The sequence below is a fragment of the Mirounga angustirostris genome, unplaced genomic scaffold, assembly GCF_029215605.1.
Source record: "Mirounga angustirostris isolate CCGP_5_RB_7025 unplaced genomic scaffold, mMirAng1.0.hap1 SCAF_3, whole genome shotgun sequence".
Classification (NCBI taxonomy): Eukaryota; Metazoa; Chordata; class Mammalia; order Carnivora; family Phocidae; genus Mirounga; species Mirounga angustirostris.
Window position 1 is genome coordinate 14,710,610 of NW_026991711.1, and position 23,539 is coordinate 14,734,148.

General features: G+C 37.4%; 1 protein-coding gene across 4 annotated transcripts in view; it reads left to right on the forward strand.

The window, feature by feature from the left end:
- Nucleotides 1-23,539, forward strand: part of UGGT2 (UDP-glucose glycoprotein glucosyltransferase 2) — a 178,558-nt gene that overhangs the window by 19,970 nt on the left and 135,049 nt on the right. For 3 of the 4 annotated variants that reach the window (XM_045869607.1, XM_064585944.1, XM_064585946.1), the window contains exons 3-6: nucleotides 5,416-5,546; nucleotides 6,027-6,139; nucleotides 16,698-16,872; nucleotides 22,367-22,463. In XM_045869607.1, coding sequence (XP_045725563.1) covers nucleotides 5,416-5,546; nucleotides 6,027-6,139; nucleotides 16,698-16,872; nucleotides 22,367-22,463 — 516 coding nt within the window. Of the gene's footprint in view, nucleotides 1-3,262; nucleotides 3,680-5,415; nucleotides 5,547-6,026; nucleotides 6,140-16,697; nucleotides 16,873-22,366; nucleotides 22,464-23,539 lie in introns of those variants that run through there. The other variant, XM_064585945.1, reaches the window with a different exon arrangement.

The window sequence follows — 23,539 nt, forward strand, 5'->3', positions numbered from 1 at the left end:
AATTATTGGTGATTTAGCTAGCAGTTTCACTGGTATAGTTATCAAAACTATGGTAGGGTGAGGTATGAGTCGAGGTTGGAAGCAGAGAAAGATATTGTTAAGTCTTTCAAGATGGACTGTGAAGCATGAAAAGATGCTCATCATCCCTCGTTATCAGGAAAATACAAATCAAAACTACAATGAGTTGTCACCTCCAGTCAGAATGGCTAAAATTAATGACACAAGAAACAACAGGTGTTGGCGAGGATGTGGAGAAAGAGGAACCCTCCTACGCTGTTGGTGGGAATGCAAGCTGGTGCAGCCACTCTGGAAAACAGTATGGAGATTCCTCAAGATGTTAAAAATAGAGCTACCCTACGACCCAGCAATTACACTACTGCATACTCACCCAAAGGATACAAAAATACTAATTTGAAGGGATACGTGCACTCCTATGTTTATAGCAGCACTATCAACAATAACCAAATTATGGAAAAAGCCCAAGTGTCCATCAAGTGATAATGGATAAAGAAGTAGTGTGATGTGTGTGTATACACACACACACATGCACACACACACTGGAATATTACTCAGCCATAAAAAAGAATGAAATCTTGACATTTTCAATGACCTGAATGGAGCTAAGTGAAATAAGTCAGAGAAAGACAAATACCATATGATTTCACTGTGTGGAATTAAGATACAAATGAACAAGGGGTGGGGGGGAGGAAAACCAAGAAACAGACTCTTGATTATAGAGAATATACTGATGGTTACCAGAGGGGAGGTTGGTGGGGTGATGGGTTAAATGGGTGGTGGGCATTAAGGAGGGCACTTGTGATGAGCACCGGGTATTGTATGTAAGTGTTGAATCACTAAATTCTACACCTGAAGAAAAAAAAAAAAGATTGTGAAGCAAATAAGATGAATTAGTAGCAGACTGTGGAGGCTGCTGCTTTTTCTCCCCCCATGAAGGTGAGAGTGATTTATGTATATTAAAGGCCAGTAGGCAAAAATCAAGTAAAACCTGAGGCTGAAGAAAGAGGAAGGATATTGAAAGGGCGAAGTCCTTATTAGTAGTTTAGTAGGTGAGCCTGGATTGAGTTTTATTTTAATCTAATTTGTTTATAGAGAGCTCAAGTGAACAGGGGGAGAGGGAGAGAGAGAATCCCAGGCAGGTTCCACATCCAGTACAGAGCCTCATGCAGGGCTCGATCTCATGACCCTCAGATCATGACCTGAGCTGGAATCAAGAGTTGGATGTTTAACTGACTAAGCCACCCAGGTGCCCCTGAATTTAGTTATTTTAAAACATCAGCTAAAATAGTCCAGTGCATCCATCTTGTGATTGAGGTGATCTTGCAAGTTAAGCCTAAATTATAGAACCTAAACCCCTGAACCCTACATCCATCTCTACATTAGAGACCTTAACAGTGACTGGTGACAAAATTTAATGTCTGTTGTCAGGCACGACTCATATTTGTTTCTGTTGACTCTGTTTTCATGGATGACTGATCCCTTTTTGACTGATACAGTCTTAGTTAGGCTATTACACTAATTCTGGCTATTTTTTTGTTGGCCCTGTAGCTATTACATCTTTTTTAAGATGAGTTTTTAAGATAAAATCTCTTCTCTGATCTGTGCTGCTCTTACTGTTGAAGGTGAGTCTTACATTATTTTTTTATTCTTGAGGGAAACTCACCATAAGTCCCTGAGAAATCATCTATAGTTTAAGAAGTAGGAGTGAATGAGCATACACCTATTCTATATAACTCTTTAAAAGTACTGCATTAGGAATGTCTTACGGCCTAGACGGAAGAGACCTATACATTTCTTAAACATTAATTCCAGAAATGTATTGAAGACCGATTTGGTGTGCCAGGAGCAGAAAGGTACAACTGAAAGCCTAGAAAAGATTCCTGCCTTCACAGCTTATAGCTTAATGGGAGGGACAGCATTAACAAATTTACAAATAATTTTTCATTAGTTTTGAGACTTGATCTAGAGATGGTATGGACCTGTCAGCGTGTATAACAGGATCTGCACTGGGAGTCAGGGAAAACTCTTTCCAAAACAAATGACTCTTAAGCTGAGGTTTGCTGAATAGGAGTTGGCTGAACATGCACTGCTTACCCTTCTGCATTTTGTACCAGAGGAGTGGCGTGTGAAGGCCCAGCGTTGTTAGCCTCTTCTCTCTGTGGGTATGGTCTCTTGGTCCCCTAGAGGCAGTGATGAGATAGCTAGTGATCCTTTCTTCCCCTCACCACCATCTGATTTGGGTCACCACTATTCTTAGTTTTCATCTTTGTATTCTTAAGTATACATGAGCTTCTACTGCTTGCTTTGTTGGCTTCAGTGATATTCTTTTATTCCCAGCTAACATTTATGGGGAATTACCGAGCTTACTTTACTTTCCACTTAATTTCCCCTTTGTTGCAGGTTAGTCAGTGGTATGCGTTTTTGCACCACTGGGGCGTGCAGCATTTACATAGTCTTCTGTAAATCTCAGCTCCTTCATTTGGTCTTGTTTCTACAGTTAAGTATACTCAGAGCTCACCATCAAACTTTATGCTACAGTTCCTCCAGTTATTTCTCAGTTAGGTAAAGCTTGCTCCCTGGTTGATGCCTCATGAACAACAACTAGGAATAATGGCCTTAAGTTCTTCACATACAGGACTACGTATGCATGAATTTTATACTTCAGATTTTAAACTTCAGAGTCCCTTAGTTTTACTAGAAAATATTGCAGTGCTAACCATTCTGAGTCTTCATTCTTAGATATGTAGACTCACTGTTCCTTTTAATTCTGGAGAGTTCTCTGTTCATTCTCTTCTATTCCTTTGATTTTCTGCATCAGGGATATAACTATATATACTGTAGATCCCCTTTGCGGGACTTCTGCATCTGTCATTTACTTTTAAATCTTTTTTTCATCTTCTGTTCTTTTTATTTCTGTTTCACTTTCTTCACATTTTCCCTGCATATTCTCTATTTCTGTTTTTCCTGATTCTTTTTACTTTTGTGTTACCTCTAGTTTAGTCTGTATTTTCTGGTATTCTTTCTTGTTCTCTCCTTAGTTCTTTCAGGACGGTTTGCATATCCCCCTGTTTTTTAGTTCTCTCATTCTTGAGCTTTTTATCAAGAACTGTAAAGGGGCTGAAGTTTTTTTTTTTATCCTACTTGCAAGCTAAAAACTTAGCTTCCCATGGTTTCAAGGATCAAACATAAGACATGAGACATGAGAGTCCTGGATCAGAACTTGAAAGACTTTCTAACTGACCAAGGGAAATCTCCCAAGTGGGCCACAGCTCTCTCTTCTCAGCCACAACCCATTATAGTAACTTTTGAGGCTTTTTTCTGTCCTGTTTGAAAGGATCTAAGGTTGGCGTGATAGACTGTAGGAGTTGTTGAATCGTAAGTTGGTTGTAATTCTGCATTATGTACTCCATCCTCTCCTCTGCCAGGCAAGCAAAAGTTCTAATGACTTTCCGGCCTTCTGTCTATAGTGGTAACAGATTTCCTTCCTTTTTCACTTCGTGTAGGTATGCATGTCCGTAGCTCTTGTCTGAAGAAGGCCTTCTATTCTAATCCAAGATAGGTCTTTGTACTTGTCACAGTCGGTTGTACTTGAAGCTGACAGAACCACTGGTGGGGAAGTCCACTTGCATGGAAGAGAGTTAACAACTAAGACCTCATTTAGGTAAATGCCTTTGAATCTACTGCCCAGTTCTTGATCTGTAACCTCTTCCTTATTTTCTTTTCAATAATAGGCAACAAAGTGAAGGACCATTGATTGTCTGATTGACCATACAATTTTATCAGTATATTCACTATCAATTTATAAGGACTTCCTTCAAATTCTCTCAGTTGACCCATGAGGCTGGGTCTTTTCTCCTCCAAAAATCTGTGTATCTGTCAGCATTCCATCTCTGTTGTCAGATCTGTCAAGTACTGTAAAGGATCTCAGATTTTTACCGTTTCCAAGCTAACAGATTAGTTTCATGGATGCTGACAGAAGACCTGAAACCCCTGGATGAGAGATGGAGGACTTTATTACTCAAAGAAAAAGCAGCACCCACCATGTCCACATACTTGTGCTGGTTCCCTGAGCCCCGCTTCCCACAGGGCACCATAGAGGCCAGATGACACCTGAATGAATGGGTTGTAGTAGGGAGAGGAGCCAAGGGTCAAGAGCCCAGCACCTTTTGAACAAGTAGTAGACACTGTAGCAGTCAGCAAACGGTCCAGTCTCCCCCAGTACCCCCAAAGTTTCTCCTTCCACGCAGCAACCCCCCCCCGGCCCGCCACAGGAGCGTGTCTGTAGTTACACATTCCTTTTGTCCTCCCTTTTCACATCCAGGAACTGTGATCTGTGGGTGAGGTAAAGATCTGAGTCTACCTTAGCTCTGCTCTTTTAATGAAGTTTCTCCTATCAGTTGGTAACTTAGTACCAGGGAGTAAAGGAGTGAGGAAATGAGCAGCGAATGGCCGGGGGCCAGCTTACGGGGACCAGCTTACAGGGGCCATGCTGGCTTATGGGGGCCAGGCTTACGGGGCCTATGCCAGCTTATGGGGGCCGGCTTATGGGGCCAGCTTACGGGGCTATGCCAGCTGGCTCCAGAGCTGTTGTGCTGTTGCCCTGCCACCTCTGGCTGGCACAGGGGCAACAGTGCAGATGATATTACACCCCAGGCGGTGCAGACAAGAGGAAAGGGCAAAAATAGATGGTTCTTTCCCCGCTTACCCCATGAGTGTCACCAGGCCCTCTTCAGCTCCTGGCTTCCATTCTGCGGTCCTTCTCCCAGCCACATGATCTCCATCTCCCCAGGGGTGTCCAGGAGTTCTTACACTCTAGGATTCATCCTCTTTGGTTGTTCAGGACCTTTGCAGACGGGTTTAGAGGAGGGAAACGGCAGTTCAGGTTATTTGTTGTATACAAGAAGACATTTCTCGTATGCTCTAAGGTCTGCTTCAAATTCTGTCTCCTAAAGCATTCTGGACACACTAATTGCTCTAGGCTATGTGTACTAAATCTGAGTGGAATTTATTTATACGTGTCATTTAAAATTTATTAAGTCATATTTAATTTTTTTGTGCTGTTCTTAGTCTCCTCTTAAATTGTAGGTAGGCCCTGCATCTTATCCTTGTATTATAACCCCACAGCCTTTGAGTGAATTAATCTGATATGCTGGCATCTTCCAAATAGATTTTAATGGCAGGATTATTTTCACCTGGACTCCTGTCGCTTGATTGTATACTTCACTGGAGTATCCAAATGAAGTTAATAAACCAGATCTTGATTTTCCATTTTTCTCCAACACCACCCATAACCAAACTTCAGATTTGATGATACTAAGTTAGCTTTACAGTAGAGTTGTGCCAGTGTGTTGAAAATGAAAATAACATCCTTTCTCTTGAATTTTTTTTTTTTTTTAGAATCAGCTTATTCTCATTACAACTTAATCCTGAAGAAAGCTGGACAATTCTTAGACAATTTACATATCAATCTCTTAAAGTTTGCTTTCTCTATAAGGGCGTACTCACCAACTATTCAGATGTTTCAACAGGTATGTAGAAGTAGCCCTTGCTTGTGCGCATGCACGCGCGCTCGCTCTCGCTCTCGCTCTGACAAAACCCTGAGGGAAAAAATCCTATAGACTTATACCTGCTTCCATAGCCTGTCATTGATTGTATTATCATTGTTAATCAATTATAATTGAATACATTATATAATTTTATAGTTATTTGGAATAAGGAAATTATGAGAACAAATGATTATTGAAATTAACTATAATTAAAATTTTAATTTGAAGGCATTTTTTTTCTTTTTTGATGGCAATTTTCAGTGACTTTGAAGCATGTCCCTACTATAAAGTTGATTTTGTTCAAGTATTTGATTCTGCCTGCGTATAGATATTTTTTACTTTAATTAGAGCAGTAGCTTAATAGTAGTTGATGAGTTATTTTAATCAAAGGAATATATGAGTTTTAAAGATCATGTTGTAATTATCAACTACTGTAGCTAAATATAATCTTTGAAATCTTAGATTGCAGCTGATGAGCCCCCGCCAGATGGCTGTGATGCATTTGTGGTTATCCATAAAAAACACACCTGTAAAATTAATGAACTTAAAAAGCTGCTGAAGAAGGCTACTTCAAGGTAAGTTCATGATAGCCTATAGTGAAAGACATGGTTTATAAAAAGAGATGAGGGTTGAAATAGCAGAAATTTCTTATAATAAAAATTTTTAATAATGAAGATACTGCTTATTAAAGAATGTACTCTGTATTGAAAAATTGAATCTGAGTTGGTAGTTCAAGTCCTTTTCTAAAATATACAAGTATTTTCAATATTTTTTCTAATTAGCTTTTGATTTTAGAATATAAATTATACCAAAATACCATAAAATACATTAAATATGTTTTATATAATCCTAGATTGTTTTTTCAAATAAACACACAAAACTGCATTTATTTGGACTCTATCTCTTTAAATATAAACTGAATGTATAACTTGGGAATAAAAAAATAATAATACAGTAATACAGAGTACAGAGTTGCTTTGTTATAATGTATTTTTAAAAATTTTTTTACTTCTTCCAAGTATTTAATACAAATGGATATGGATGGGCAGTCAAAAGGAAATTATTAATTTACTAGTACCAGTATATGTTTTACTGTCTGATTTATTTATACTTTAAAAAGTTTTAAAGTTGCTTCTATAATTTTGAAGGAGTTCTTTATATATTAAACATAATATATACTTAGTAATTCATATCAGTACTTTCTTGGTTGTTGTAAACCTTTTAAAATATTTTCTTGCATTTTATATTAATTTTAATATACAGAAACCTCTTTAATTTTATGTAGCCCAAATTTTCTTTTATGTGTGTGTTTTTATACTTACAGCTTTTTCCAAACCTGAGAGATTTTAACTATTATTTTCCAGTAGCTTTCCTAAAGTTTTTCCTTTCATTTTTCCATGAACTTTTAATCCATGTAAGTTATTGTTATCAAAGGTAAGGATCCAGTCAGATCTTTTTCCCTTCAGGTGACTAGTTGATTATATATTCATTATATTTATGTTATGCTCTATTTCATAGCTGTCCAGTACATTAACTGTTTCTTGTAGCAGTGCCATGCTGTTTTAGTATTTATTGTTTTATAATATATTCTGATATCTCACAGGACAATTTCATTGCTGCTTTATTTCCTGCAAATTTTTTTAGCTCTTTGCGGTTATTGATGCTTTCAAAATAACATTAGAGTCCTTTTTCTCCTGCCAAATTGCCTCCCTAAAAAGCCTTGGTAGGATTTTAATTAGAATTACATTAAACCTGTTGATTAAGAACAATTTAAATCTTTATTATATTGAGTCTCTCAACAGATGACATGGTATGTCTTCTGTTCATACCTTTTTTTGTTCATACCTTTTACAATGTTAAAGTTTTGTAATTTTATGTTTTTAAAATCAGAAGTGAGTTATCTATTTATTTATTGAGATGAGTACAAAGTTTTTCTCATTGGACATACTGTGTATTATGGTAATGTATATTAAAATATTGTACCATCTTTGCATTTGTTATGGTGTGGGATATCTTAATTTCTATTAAATTAAGATTGCTTATGTTTTAAGATTCATGCTTCTATTTTAATAGATGAGGTTAGCTATTAACTATAAATGCTATCTTTTTAAAACCATCATTTTAGCTTCATACAGTGAATTAGGCAACCATGTTATTTCTTTAAATTCTGTTCTTGTACATATATATGTCATAGAAAAGTATATCATAGAAATGATCAATTCCTTTTTTTTTTTTTAAATATAGCAGTTTATTTCTCAAAGGAGTCTGAACCAGGTGTTTTGATACTTGTATTTAAGTTTTAGATCCATTAAGCTTCTATGAAAAGTACCTCTGCTGTGTTTTAAGGGTGTCTGCATTGAACTTTTATTTTATTAAGTATAGTTGATATACAACGTTATATTCACTTCAGGTGCACAACATAGTAATTCAACAATTCTGTACTTTCTCCGGTGCTCACCATGATAAGTGTGGTTATCCTCTGTCACCGCACAACATTATTACAGTATTATTGGCTTTATTCCTTATGCTGTACTTTTTTTTATCTCTGTGACTTATTTTATAACTAGAAGTCTGTACCTCCTTAATCCCCTTCACCTATTTTGCCCATCCCCTTCCCTTCTCTGGGAGCCACCAGTTTGTTATCTGTATTTATCAGTTTCTGGTTGTTTTAATTTATTCATTTATTTTGCTTTTTCGATTTCACATATAAGTGAAATCATATATTTGTCTTTCTCTTATTTCACTTAACACAACACCCCCTAGATCCATCCATGTTGTCACAAATGGCAAGATCTTCAATTCCTTTATAGCTTTTTTTTCCCCTTTATAGCGTTAATAGACTGTGAAATTGTCAGCCCTTGTGCATTTTTTTTCTTTTCCTAGTGCATTTTTAAAACAATTTTGGTGACTTTTAAAATTAATTTTTGATGTCTGGCTTTATAATTTTCTTAAATATTAAATATTTAGGTATTAAATATAAAATTAAGATTAAAAAGAGGTTAACATCAAGCTTTTGGGAGAGGCCATCTGCAATGGACCCTGTGAGCCTTGCATGTTCTTGGTCTGATGAGTAGAAAGTGGAAGACCCTGACTGCTCTTTACCTGAGACATTTCTCAGGGTTGTGTTTGTATCAGGCAACCTGGAGGAATGAGGTGATTTTTCCCTATGGAAAGAAGAGCAGGCTTGTTTACTGCTTGCTATAAAACAGTGGTTCCCCAAGTATAGTGTCCCTCAGCTACAACGTACACCCACTATTTGTGTAGTATCCATTTAGGTCCATATTTTGCCCATCCCACCCCCACCACCAGGAAATGATAAAAACCTAACTTAATGTTTTGTAAGTAGGGTAAAGTCAAACCTTAGATCTTTAACAGTTCTTGACAGTTTTAGAAACAAGGGTGAGATGTTGACGGACACATGGCTTTCCAGAAGAGGAAGAACAAGGGCCACATGGTTGGAGGAAGACAAAAACTCAACACTTAAAACTTTTCCCTACTGCCCTCCTCTCTCTCCCCCTGCCATTTTGTACTCTCTGCTCCTGGCTGGGTGGGAGCAGTTTTCTGATAACCCTGTCACAGCTCCTTGATATATGTTCCTACAGGAAAAGGCACCCAAACTCAACTGATGGGGTTTGGAAGGTGTTCATGATGGGCAAGGGTTTAAAATGATCTCTAGACCAATTCGATGAAGTTTTATTATTTTGGCTTCCATGACTGAATCATGTTTGGCACTGATACTGTTTCTGTTTATACTGTGAATGCTCTGAATGCTAATGAAGTCTCAGGGGAGACTGCCACACATGTACCATCTGTTCCCAGGTGAACAGCATAGAATCTCAGGAGGAGAAAGTTGAGCCAGAATCCCATCCCAACTTTAGTTACAGTCTGAGTGGCGGCTGGACTACCCACAGGCAGTTTCGAGTACAACAGCGCCACCTGCGTGACTCGGACATCAAGTACACTCCTTTTTAAAAAAGCAGCTCCTAGGGGGCTCTTAAGCTCATACTGAAACTGACGGCCTGACCCAGGGAAGCCTTGTGACTCTAACATCTGATGTTTTACATTTTGGCATAGGTCAAATAGGATTCAGTGACTAACGAGATAGAGGGACCCAACAAGTCCCTGGTCGATTGAAAATGGTATATTCAAGTGCATAGTTGTTTTGCCTTATCATGATCTTCGATTTACATGGAAAAGTGGTAGCAACCCTTTGGGACAAACCCTGTGCCCTATTCCACTACCTCAGGTAAAGTTCTGGCTCAGTGGGGCCCTCAGTCCACAGTGGTTTCCCTTAATGCCTGGGCTGCGTTACTGTTATGTTCAGCTAAGTTAAAGCTGGTGGTATCTTCAGGGTCCTGTTACTGTTCAGTCGACGACAGCTATGTAACACCAAAAGCAGATGTGGTCACTGCAGTCAGCAGACAAAATTCAAGGCAGTGCTCCTATTCCTGACTAGTCTCTGACCCCTTGGTGAAAGTTGGTACATTTATGCTGACTCTCGGACTGTTGCCAGTGGCCTGCCCGTCTGGTCGGCCACTTGGAAGACCACCAACTGGCAGAGTAAAGGCACACTCTTTGGGGCTGTACACTGTGGACATAAATTGCAGCCGCCCATCTGCCAGTCTGAGTTATTTCTGTAAACGTACACAGCGTTAGGCCCATTCTTTTAGTCTGAAGTCAAGCTGCTTACCACTTAAAACCTAATCCCTTACTACTTCAAACACAAGAACTTTCTAGCCAAAAAAAGGTAGAATCATTTGTCTCTTCCCTACCTCCTGTTTAAAGATCTGTGCTCTGGATCTGCCCTAAAACTTGACAGATATTATATATGTAAATACATATGTATTATGTATTTGGGAGAAAGTGACAGCAGTCATCGCCATCCTAAATTAGTATTACTTGCTCCCCCGCCCCCAACAAGGAAATAAAACTATTGAGGAATATTTTTTTGGAAATTGGAATGGTGAAAATACCACATAGAAAAGAAAGACAGCTTTGATGCCCTAAATGTGTTATGATTTAAAAAAAGGAAAAAATAAACCAAGTGTTCAGCTCAACCAAAGGGAAAAGAAAATAATATGAATGTAAAAGGTAATAGACTTGTTCTTTTCTGTTGTTCTAATCAGTAATTTCTTTAAAGAAAAAAACAAAATCTAACCTGAAAAACATGAAAGAAAATAAAACTGAAGAAAATTTAGGAATGAGGAACATCTGTAGAGGGAAAAAATTAAAATATTACTGTAAATATATATGCAAATACATAAGTTATTTGCTTACAAAAGAAAAAAAAACAACCACTATGGACAAATATCCATAGGTTATAAAACCAAGGATTATGTGCCTAAAGTTCCCAAAAAGAAAAAAAAAATGTGTTAACCTAAATGCTATATATAGCTTCTCTCAGGCTGGGGAATTGATTTTGTCCTGCCTACAAGCTAATAAGCTTGCCTTTGACTGTTTCATGGATTCTGGCCCAAGACAGGAGGCTCTGGGGTCAGAAGCAAAGAACGGTACTCTTCGTGGCCACGAGCAGCATGAGCGTTAGCCTGCTGGCACTAGTTCCTATGGCTATACATTCCCCAGGCATGAAAGTGGGCCCACAAGAACACTACACGAGCAGTTGGGATTGCATCACAGCTGAGGGACATGGAGCTTGGGGAACCTAGGACTTATAACAAGCAGTAAGCAACCTGCTGTTTGTGCCAGAGGGAGACCTTAACATACCCCTCAAAGTCTCTTGCTGCAAACCCTGAGAAATGGCCTATCATAGTCTTGATGTCTCCAGCAAAACAGTCAATGGCTCTGGCAGAAGGCCTCTCCCAATAGTCCATCCTTGGGCCTGACAAATTCTTGACCAAACTCAGCATTTCTGTGACGGTGCTCCTCATCAGCCATTCTGCTGTCTCAGAAAGCCTTTAATGAAGGCTACTCTCAACAGGACTCCAAGCAGCAGGAAGAGCTCCATCTGCAGGATTAGCCTCAACCATGCCCACAGGGTCCCAGATTCAGCCGACTGTGAATAAGTCCCAGGGGGAGGAGTATGTCCTATGTCAGACAGATGGGCTGTAGTCGGATGTCAGTCTGTTATCCCTTAAAACCTGTACAGGAGAGTTTATACCTACCTGATCTTTGCTGTCACTGGAGAAATTCCCTGGGGACAGTAAACAGGCCCCAAACGCAAGCCCTGTCCCCAGTGGAAACATTCTGTGCCTGCTTTCCCCAAATACAGACAGAAACCCCGAAAGTGGCACATGTCACTCCAGTTCCAAAACTGTTGAACTCGCACCTGGTAGCTGCAGTCTCTGTCTTCATGCTGCCTCACGTAAGGCTGCTCCCAGCCCAGAAGTACACAAGTTTGCATCATCAAGATGAAGTTGTGCCAGTCTGCATATTTATGCGTGAATTTGGGGGGGGTCTACACTCAGGAGACCTTTGTCTCTGGAAAATCTATCCCCTTTCTTGTAATTTTTCCTTTTATTTTCCACTTAAAGATTTATCCACTAGCATTGTTTCATTAGCAGCCTTCCCAATTACAATAATAAATTATTTGAAAACATCTTCTTTCAGACAATATTAAAATGTAAGATATCCTGTATAAATTCTGAAATGTACTTCTACAGTACTGATTTGATAAAAATCAGTAATTTTAATAATCCATTTGACTTAGTGCCATTTGAGTTCCAAGGTATCAATTAAAATTAATGAAATGATTTTTTTTTTTAAGATTTTATTTATTTGACAGAGACCGAGTGAGAGAGGGAACACAAGCAGGGGGAGCAGGAGAGGGAGAAGCAGGCTTCCCGTGGAGCAGGGAGCCCGATGCGGGGCTCGATCCCAGGACCCTGGATCATGACCTGAGCCAAAGGCAGATGCTTAACGACTGAGCCACCCAGGCGCCTCTGAAATGATTTTAATAATTTCATCTGGTTCGATTCCTTTTTACTTTTTAAATGAAGTATGCTTTTAGCATTCTTTAGTGTTTATTAATAGGATCCTATGAAGAATGGCAACTAATTCTATTTCTCTTGTTTTGCACATTCTTGTCTCTTCACCTGTTGCAGAAGAGATTAATCGTGAACTCAACTCTTGGGGCTGATAAAATCTTGTTTGTTTCATGTTTCAAATATCCAAACATTGACAGTAATATTTTTAAAATCCTATCTTACTTTAAATGTTAATGAAAGTGGATGATGGGGCGCCTGGGTGGCTCAGTCAGTTAAGCATCTGCCTTTGGCTCAGGTCATGATCCCAGGGTCCTGGGATTGAGCCCATATCAGGCTCCCTGCTCAGTGAGGAGTCTGCTTCTCCCTCTCCCACTGCTGCCATCCCCCTCCCTGCTCACACTCCTTCTCTCTCAAAATCTTAAAAAAAAAAAAAAGTGGATGAATGTGTAAAATTTCAAAAGAAATTTATTAAAGTAAGGTGGGTGAGTGTGCATACTTACAATGACAGCCAAACCATAAATCACTGTAAAGGTGCTTAAACTCATGTAATCTTATAAACCTGAAATAAACACAGTATTCCATGTTAACGTCCAGAAATAAAACACATTTGAAGCCAAGTAATTAGTGGAAGTTTTCATTATTCTGTTAGTAAGAAGTATTGAGCACTTGAGTGATTTTGATTTAAAATAAGTCAATAACCAGGAACAATAGTAATTTAGCCAGGGTGCCTGGGTGGCTCAGTCATTAAGCGTCTGCCTTCAGCTGAGGTCATGATCCCAGGGTCCTGTGATCGAGCCCCACATCAGGCTCCCTGCTCAGCCTGCTTCTCCCTCTCTCCCCCTGCTTGTGTTCCTGCTCTCACTGTGTCTCTCTCTCTCAAATAAATAAAATGTAAAAAAAAAGTAGTTTGGCCAGTTTTTAAATGTAATAGTTAACATTTTCATTGGTAAGCCTTGTTCTGTAATTAAAATAGAAATTTGAATTTCTGTATTAGAAGATATAATTTATAAATGTACAATTTCCCAGCCATATCAGAAAACTGAAAAATTAGTTATGTTATTTACCATAGTTTATTGTAGAAAGTCTATCATGAATATTCTAGAAATGTTTTCTCTATAAAATAACAATGGTTATCACCAAACCATTTTATCAGTTCCTACTTAGCTCAAATAAGTAATAGAATATTATTTTTAAATTTTTCATATTTAAAATCCTACTTCTTGATAAAAAGATTCCATTTCATTTTAAATTTTGATGATGAGAATTTTTTTTCCTTACTCTGCAGGTTAAATTAACTACTGTGGGAGAATTAAAAAATGTAAAGAAAATATGCTTACAAAGTAACTTATACACAAAACAATATAATAAACATAAGATAGACTGTAATATAAACATGCTGTAAAATTTTATGGTTATGTCAATAAGTAAAAAAGAATCCTATACACATCTAGTATATGAAACCTGAGGGATTCAATAGAAAGTGACCTAACAATTCAGTATGTTCATCTGAGTGTAGAATTTGTCCCTTTAATTTTTTTATGAATTTTATGTTAATTTACAACAAAAGGACATGTTCCCAATGCATTAAGTTTAAACATTAAAAATTAATACAGTGCATACATACAGCAAATTATAGGATTCTTTTTTACTCCAGACTTCTAGAACTTCTCCTCACCTCAGAGTCAACCAGTGCTATCAAGTTCTTGTGTATCCTTTTGGAAATAAGGTATATATAGTCATAATTACATAGATAAATACCCCCTACTTTCATCATTTTTTAAAAAAAATACTTAAGGGGGGGCAGTGAGGGGCAGAGGGAGAAGCAGACCCCTACCCCACCCCCAGCAAGGAGCCTGATGTGGGACTTGATCCTGGGACTCCGGGATCATGACCTGAGCCGAAGGCAGACGCTTAACTGACTGAGCCACCCAGGCACCCTCCCTACTTTGGTCATTAATGGAGGTATACCATCCAACATTTGATTCCTTTTTTCCTTGACAGTACTCGTGATCAATAGTTAAAATAAGGGGAGGTTTGCAAGAATGAGAGAAGAATGATTCTTGAGCATCAAGCATGTGCTTTATGCTCTGCTAGACGATTTGCAAGTCATTTTGGTAAATCTTTAGGACACTCCTACCAGGTAGTGAGAATACCTTCTCTTGAACAGAAAAAGGAATAGGCCCAAGAGAGATCAAATCACTGGCTCAGAGTCACATAGCTAGTAAGTAATTGAACTAGAGCTTGAATCCAATTCTGCCTACTTTCAAACCCCACAGTCTTTTCACGAGTATGCTGTAGTGTTGTTATTCATGTCCCTATCCCTCTCGCCTTTTTTTCATATTTGTTATTTAAAGACAGTAAATGACTAAAAGGTTGTAGATATCTGAATTCATTAAATAAAATTTATTTCTCAACACCTTTGTTATAATTAACTTCATTATCTCGTTTTTCTTTCTACCTGTATAAATTGTTAAAAGATGTGGGTTTAGGATTCCATAGACAGGAGTTGAAATCCTGGCTTTGTTTGATCTTGTCCTGGATATTTAACTTGTCTGAGCCTCAGGAACCTTAAAAGTTTAAATGATAGTAACTATCTAAAGGAATTGTTGGGAAAAGAGACTGTACTGATATGTATAAAGAATCTAGCACAGTGCCTAGCAAATAAGAAGGTATGAAAGTTTACGATAGGGCCAGACCATAGGATTTCCCTGTTTCTTTGATTATCCTTGAGGATTTCATGAGTTGTTCATATTTTTTTTTTAAAGATTTTATTTATTTATTTGAGAGAGAGAGAGAATGAGAGACAGAGCATGAGAGGGAGGAGGGTCAGAGGGAGAAGCAGACTCCCCGCCGAGCAGGGAGCCCGATGCAGGACTCGATCCCGGGACTCCAGGATCATGACCCGAGCCGAAGGCAGTCGCCCAACTAACTGAGCCACCCAGGCGCCCCAATGAGTTGTTCATATTAAGTACTGATAACCTTTGTATGATAGCGTGCTTTTGTTTTTTAATTATTTGGAACCCATTTTCAGGAAATGTGAGCTATGAAAAATTATACCTTTCAAATAGAAGAAAAAAAATTTTTCATTGAAAAATATATTGCCATTATATGTTATTTAAAGCAGGAAGCCTGCTTCTCCCTCTGACCCTCTCCTCTCTCATGCTGTTTCTCTCTCGCTCGCTCTCTAATAAATAAATAAAATCTTGGGCGCCTGGGTGGCTCAGTTGGTTGAGCGACTGCCTTCGGCTCAGGTCATGATCCTGGAGTCCCGGGATCGAGTCCCGCATCGGGCTCCCTGCTCAGCGGGGGGTCTGCTTCTCCCTCTGACCCTCTTCCCTCTTGTGCTGTCTCTCATTCTCTCTCTCAAATAAATAAATAAAATCTTAAAAAAAAAAAAAAAAAAAAATAAATAAATAAATAAATAAATAAAATCTTTAAAAAATAATAAAAAAAAAGAAAGTTTACCTTATAAAAAAAAATATTTGTAATATTCAATTTTGGGTTAACCAGATTTCTGTCTGGAATAGAAGTCATTTTCTATTGATTCCCTCAGATTTCATATACTAAATGTGGATTTTTACTCACATGTAGCTATAAAATTTTCAATGTTACATTCTGTCTCATATGTTATATTGTTTTGTGTGTAAGGAAAGTTATTTTGTAGGTATATTGTCTTTACATTTTTTAATTCTCCCACAGAAATTACTATGTTAACCTGTACACAGGATGAAAATTCACCACAGGAAGTTTAAACTCTTTTTCTGTGATCATATATATAAAAAAATATATGTATGTGTGTATATGTATATATATGTATGTATGTGTGTATATACATATGTGTGTGTATGTATGTGTATGGGTTAATATGTGTGTATATATTGTATTTTTTTCCTGTAAGTTGTTTGATAAGTAGAAATTATAAAAGGTCATGATATGTTTTCAATATGTTCTTCGAGTTCTTTTAAAAGTTTGTGTTTTGCAGTGCCCATCTGGCTCAGTCAGTAGAGCATGCAACTCTTGATCTTGGGGTTGTGAGTTTGAGCCCCACATTTTGTGTAGAGATTACTTAAAATCTTTATAAATAAATGTTTGTGTTTTCTTTCCATTTTAGGTTGAGCCCACATTTTGTGTAGTGATTACTTAAAATCTTAATAAATAAATGTATGTTTGTGTTTGGTTTCCATTTTAGGCCCAGACCTTATCTGTTTAAAGACGATCATAAATTTCCTACAAACAAAGAGAACTTACCAGTGACTATACTCTATGCTGAAATTGGTACCAGAGCATTTAGTAAATTTCACAAAGTATTGTCTGATAAAGCTCAAAATGGGGAAATTCTGTATGTTCTTCGGCATTATATTCAGGTATGGTTTTATCCAAGATTATTTTGTCTATAAAAATTACGTTTGATAATTTCCTTACTAGGTTTTACATAATTTCCAACTGAACAATTAAAGATTTTTTTAAATTAACACACCTATCAAATGTGAATTTTATGTGGAAAAATATATGGGGATTCTGTATATTGTTGATACTCCTTTCTCTTCAGATTCCTTCTTAAATCTGAAACAGATTTAAAACTTGGATAAAAAACAAAACCATATGTGTATAATATTTGCTAGGATTCATAAATATAGTTTGGTTTTTTTTGTTTTTTTGAGAGAAAGGAGAGAGTGTGAGCATGGGCAAAAAGGGGTAAAGGCAGAGGGAGAGAGAGAATCTTAAGCAGACTCCATGCTCAGCATGACCTGAGCTGAAATGGAGAGTCAGATGATTAACCAACTGAGCCATCCAGGCACCCCCTTTAAATACAATTATTATTAGTTTTTTAAAGATTTTATTTAAGGCAGAGATAGCAAGAGAGAGCATGAGCAGGGAGGAAAGTGAGAAGCAGGCTCCCTGCTGAGCAGAGAGCCTGATGCGGGGCTCCATCCCAGGACCCCCGAATCATGACCTGAGCCCAAGGCAGACGCTTAACTGACTGAGCCGCCCAGGTGCCCCACAAATACAATTATTTGTAATGAAAATGTATTATGATGAGGAAATCTAATTTAATTGATAGACTCATAGTATATATTAGTTCAAAGTGTGAAGCATGGTATAGGAATGCTGTTAACTATTTCTTAGGTAGCTGACTACAGTTTTATTGAAGTTTCTGATCAAATATGGTGTGTTCCCACTCTTGCAACCTCTCATTGCTGTCACACTCTTGTTACAGTATTCTGGTTTAATGACCGTATAGGACCCATTGCCGTATCTCAAGTTTTATTTCTTTCATACCTCCACACCATTCCTCCCACCCCATGCGACCACACTCACACAAATGTACTAGAATGACCATTAGAGAAGCACTTTGCTTATTTTTTTTTAAAGATTTTATTTATTTATTTGACAGAGATAGTGAGAGCAGGAACACAAGCAGGGGGAGTGAGAGAGGGAGAAGCAGGCTTCCAGCGGAGCAGGGAGCCCGATGCGGGGCTCGATCCCAGGACCCTGGGACCATGACCTGAGCCAAAGGCAGACACTTAACGACTGAGCCACCCAGGCGCCCTGCACTTTGCTTATTTTACCACTATATTCCCAACATGGAAAGAGTGTTTTATTTTGAAATATTAGTGATTTGTATATTAATGTTTAAGATAATAAAGCATCACAGATATACTTGCTAATTGCCTACCCATGTTTTTATATTGGATTATTTGGGTTTCTCTTTTTCTTATCTGCAGATTTTAAAAAATATGTTTTGAATACTAATCTTTTTTTCTATACTTTGCAAACATCTTCCATAGTATTTCTGGTCTTCTGGTATTAAAACAAACTATTTATGACATCTTTGGTTCAGTGCACGTAATAATTGTGACGTCAAATTTATCCAACTTTTCTTTAGTGGTTCGCTTCACGACGACATAAGGACATCTGTAGTTTCTTGTGAGAATTAAAATGCTATTTTTTAAGTTTTGGTTTTTAATTCATCTGGAATGTATGTGAATATGCTGCAAGGTAGAGATACAATTCTAGTTTTTCCATATGGAAAATTATTGGTCCCCACATAATTTATTGAACAGTTAAGTCTTTATTCTAAGCCATCATATACCAAGTTTTCATATAGGCATTGTTTTTAGACTCTATTCTGTTCCAATAATGTAGATGTCTGTTCTACACAAATATATTTTAATTGCAACAGCTTTAAAATCTAAAGCAATCTTGACAAAGGACAAAGCTAGAGGCATCATGCTTCCTGATTTCAAGCTATATTACAAAGCTGTAGTATTAAAACAGTGTGGTATTGGCATAAAAATATATGGATCAGTGAACAGAGAGCCAAGAAATAAACCCATGCATATATGGTCAACTAATATTCAACAAGGGAGCCAAGCATGTTCATTTAAATGGTGCTGGAAAAACTGGATAACCACATGCAAAAAAATGGAACTAGCCCCCTATCTTAAAACAGTCACAAAAATTAACTTGAATTGGATTAAAGATTTAAACATAAAATATGGAACCATGAAACTCCTAGAAGAAAACCCAAGGAAAAGCCCCTTTACAATGGTCTTGGCAGTGATTTTTTGGATTTGACACCAAAAGCAAAGGCAACAAAAGCAAAAATAAAGTGCAATAAAATCAAAAATAAAAGAAAAAAATAAAGTAGGACTACATCAAACTAAAAAGCCTCTGCACAGCAAAGGAAACCATGAACAAAATCGAAAATGTATGGAATGGGAGAAAATATTTGTAAATCATATATCTGATAAGGGGTTAATATCTGAACTATATAAGGACCTCATACAACTCAATTGTAAAAAAAAAAAAAAAAAAAAAAGTCTGATGAAAAAAATGGGCAAAGGACCTGAATAGATATTCTTCCAAGGGAGACATACAAATGGCCAGCATGTACATGAAAAGGCATTCAGCATCACTAACCAGGAAACGTAAATAGAAACTACAATGAGATACCACCTCACACTTGTTAGAATTGCTGTTATCAAAAAGACAAGTGTGAGAGGATGTGGAGAAAAGGGAATATTTTTGTACTGTTGATGAGAGTGCAAACTGGTACAGCCACTATGGAAAGCAGTATGGAGGTTCCTCAAAAATTTTTAAAAAGAACCACCATATGATCCTATATTTCTGCTTCTGGGTATATATCCAAAGGAAACAAAACACTAACTTGAAAAGATATCTGTGGTCCCATGTTCGTTGCAGCATTACCTACCATAATGAAGACATGGGAACAGCCCCTGTGTTCAGCAGTGGATGAATGGATAAAGAAAACGTGGTGTATGTATACAGTGGAATAATATCCATCCTTAAAAGGAAAGAGATCCTGCCATTTGTGACAATATGGATGGACCTTTGATGGCATTATGTTAATTGAAATAAATCAGACAGAGAAAGACAAATACTGTGATGATGTCACTTACATGTGGAACCTAAAAAAAACCAAACTCTAGAAAACGGGAGGTGGTGATGATGGGTGAAGGTGGTTGGAAAGTACAGACTTCCAGTTATAAGTTCTGGGGCGACTATACTTAATAATACTATGTTACATATTTGAAAGTTGCTAAGAGAATAGAACTTAAAAGTACTTATCACAAGAAAAAATACTGAGGTATGGATGTTAACTAAACTTACTGTGGTAATCATTTCATATTGTCTCTATCAAATCATTGTCATACACCTTAAACTAATACAGTGTTTATGTCAATTAGAGTAGGACTGGAAATGGGAGATCAAATTATTGTTTATCTTTTTAAAAAATGTCCCCCAAGTGATTCTAATGTGCCCTGCAGGGGGTTATGCTCATTGGTCAAGAGTCAGTGTCCCAGGTTATTTTTTGGAGAATGTGACCATTAAATGTACTATGAAATCATACTAGACAACTATCTGGGCACTTTGTCACATCAAATCAGAGCCTTCATTTTAATGAATGATATATCGTACATTCAAAGTAGTTATATTTTAAATCTAGTCAACATGTAATTCTAATAAAATGGACATATTTATGCTGCCTTTGGAACAGATGCCTTTTTATGGGGAGAGAAGAAATAGAAAAATGAAGAAAGATTCTTCTCACCACTTTAGTCTATGAGCATTTTTGGTTTGCAAATCCAAACTTATTAGACTACAGTTCACATTTTATATTAATACATTTTCAAATGGAGACAGTAAATATGAATTTAATAAACATATATCTTTATTCCTGAGGAGCTAATAATATCTCAGAATTGATCATGGAAATTGGTTATGTGAAATTGCATTTCTTTTATGAACTATAACAAAATATGTAGACTTGGAGCTTCAGTTGCTTCTCTACCAGCTGATTGTCTTTTTGGTGGAGAGTCAAATGCATTTTTAAATTGAGCTGTATGAAATTGAAAATTCTTTAAAATATTTTCAACTTTTTCAGATGACCATAATTATAAGCAACTCAGTTCCCTTGTGCTATCTTTCAGTATAGCATGTGCCTGAGAAATTATACATTTTCATGTGGGCAGCAGTGTTAAATATTTCTTTGCATATCTGAAACTAATTCTTATATCATCTTATTTGGAAATAGAACAGCCCAGGAATAGTCACTCTAGTCATATACTTAATTTTAAGGTTGGGGGCGGAGGAGTTAGGAAATAAGAGAATAAAATAAAAAAAAACTATTGAGGTTCTCCTTCCCTCCGATCTCCACCTCTTCCTCTATCATGTGTAGGATTGCAAAACTGCCCCCTTGCAAACTTGAGTAAGAGAGATGCATAGCATGTTCTAGGGAGTTTGCTGGGCACTAGGTTAAACTAGTTTCCTAAGCTGTGAAAGAATGTGCCAAATGATGATGACTGTAGCAAAATTGATAAGAATTTCCATCTGGAAGCTAGAAAGAACTTTAGACATCTTCTAAAAATGTTATGTATATTCATCCAGGTTGCTTACCTTTTGAAAAAAATGTGAGTTCTCTTCCTTGATGGGGTAATCTCTACAAGTACATTTTGTATTTGCCCTTTACAGAAAGGGGAAAATTAGGTATTAAAATACCGATCATCAGTACTTCAGACAACTCCATTTTAGACAACTTTTGCTCCTTGTTGCGAGAGTAGATATTGATTTGTGGCATTTGGTATATTTTAATCATTGAGAAATGTGAGGAAAAATTTAATCAGGGTGTTCAAGACACTGCATTTTTTTGTGTCTTTTGCCTCTACTCTTTAGTATTGCTTTTGGCAACACTCTAGTTGTCCTATATCTAGATAACTAGCAAATGAATAGCATTTGCTGGGTTAGCAAATCCTGTGTAGTTCACTGAAAGGAGTACAGTTTTATTGAAACTTGATTGTATTGGAGCCTCTGTTAATTAATTCATAGGAGAAATGGGGAAGTTACCATAGTATAACACAAAAAGATGAGGTATTTTTTCTTTGTAAAAGAGCAATTAAAACATTAGAGCCATGACAACGCTTTTAGAAAGTAAAGAAGTGGTGGTCAACCAAATTCTGGGTCCTTGATATACTATTTAGAAAGAATATAAATATACCCCAAATAATAATATTCCACAGTGATTTTAAAAAGTCAATATTAGTAAGGGCGCCTGGGTGGCTCAGTCGGTTAAGCATCTGCCTTCGGCTCAGGTCATGATCTCAGGGTCCTGGGATCGAGTCCTGCATTGGGCTCCCTGCTCAGTGGGGAGCCTGCTTCTCCCTCTACCTGCCACTCCCCCTGCTTGTGCTCACTTTCTCTCTCTGACAAATAAATAAAATATTTTTAAAAATTTTAGTAAATTTACCCTAATGTCCTAATACACAAACATACTGAATTTAAAAGATGTATGACTAAATATTTTCTCTTTTTTAAAATCTAAATGTATTGGAACAGAAACCAGTCTCACAGAAAATGTACCTATCTGGCTATGGTGTGGAGCTAGCGATTAAAAGTACAGAATACAAAGCTTTGGATGATACCCAAGTTAAAAGTAAGTTTACTCTGTACTTGAGTAGAATAAAAATTTGGAGGCTTATATACTTTTTCAAAAATATTTAATGACTCTAGTCTTACACATGTTAATTTGAGGCTGGAGATAGGGTAGACCTGTTTCTCCTTAGTTTAGAATTTGATATGAATCTGAAAGAAATATATTTAATATAGTGCTCTCAAAAACTTCTTTAAAAATTGGAAAAAGCATCTTGTTTTGCTTTATCCGGTGGCTTCCCAACCATTTTCAGCAACATATAAAAAATAGTAACCTACGCAAGGCAGGCTGAGGCAGTAGATGAGGCTGGTCATGGCTATCGTGACAGCCGGATATGGCCAGCCAGCCTGGCCTGGAGGTGGGGCTGGGGGTAGAGGGGTATCTAAGGGGGTACCCAGCCAGTCGGGGGCTGGGGGCGGAGTGAGGGTGGGACTGGCGGTGGGGGTAGGGGGCGTCTAAGGGGTCAGTGTCTCAGTCTGAAAGTCATTGGCAACACATGGTCTTAGGAAGCTTTGTCTCACATATTTATAATGAAGTTAGCATGATGATGCTGCCCTTGAAGTAGGATGGGAGAGGCCTGTGAATTGCTAGTTTAGATGAAGTAGATTTGATCAGATTTGAGATCTACAAATCCATATCTCTGGTTGTACACTAAACTGCATGCTCTAGATAAAGGACTCTGGACACCTGAAGAAATTAAAGTAGTTTTCAGATTCTTATGAAAATCTTTTATTACCTGGATCATCCAAAATTTATTTATACCTGATTCTTGGTTAAGAGTTCTTTGGGGTTTTTTTTAAGATTTATTTTATTTATTTATTTGAGAAAGAGCACGTGCATGTGCAAGCAGGGGGAGAGGGAGAGAATCTCAAGCAGACTCCGGGCTGAGCGGGGAGCCTCACATGGGGCTCAATCCCAGGTCCCTGAGACCATGACCTGAGCTGAAATCAAGAGTCAAATGTCCAACCAACTGAGCCACTCAGGCACCCCTGGTTAAGCGTTTTTAGTTCGTTCTTTTATATGCTCTCAGATGTGGCTTCTGCTTCAACTTTATCTACTCAGGATCTGGTCCTGGAGGC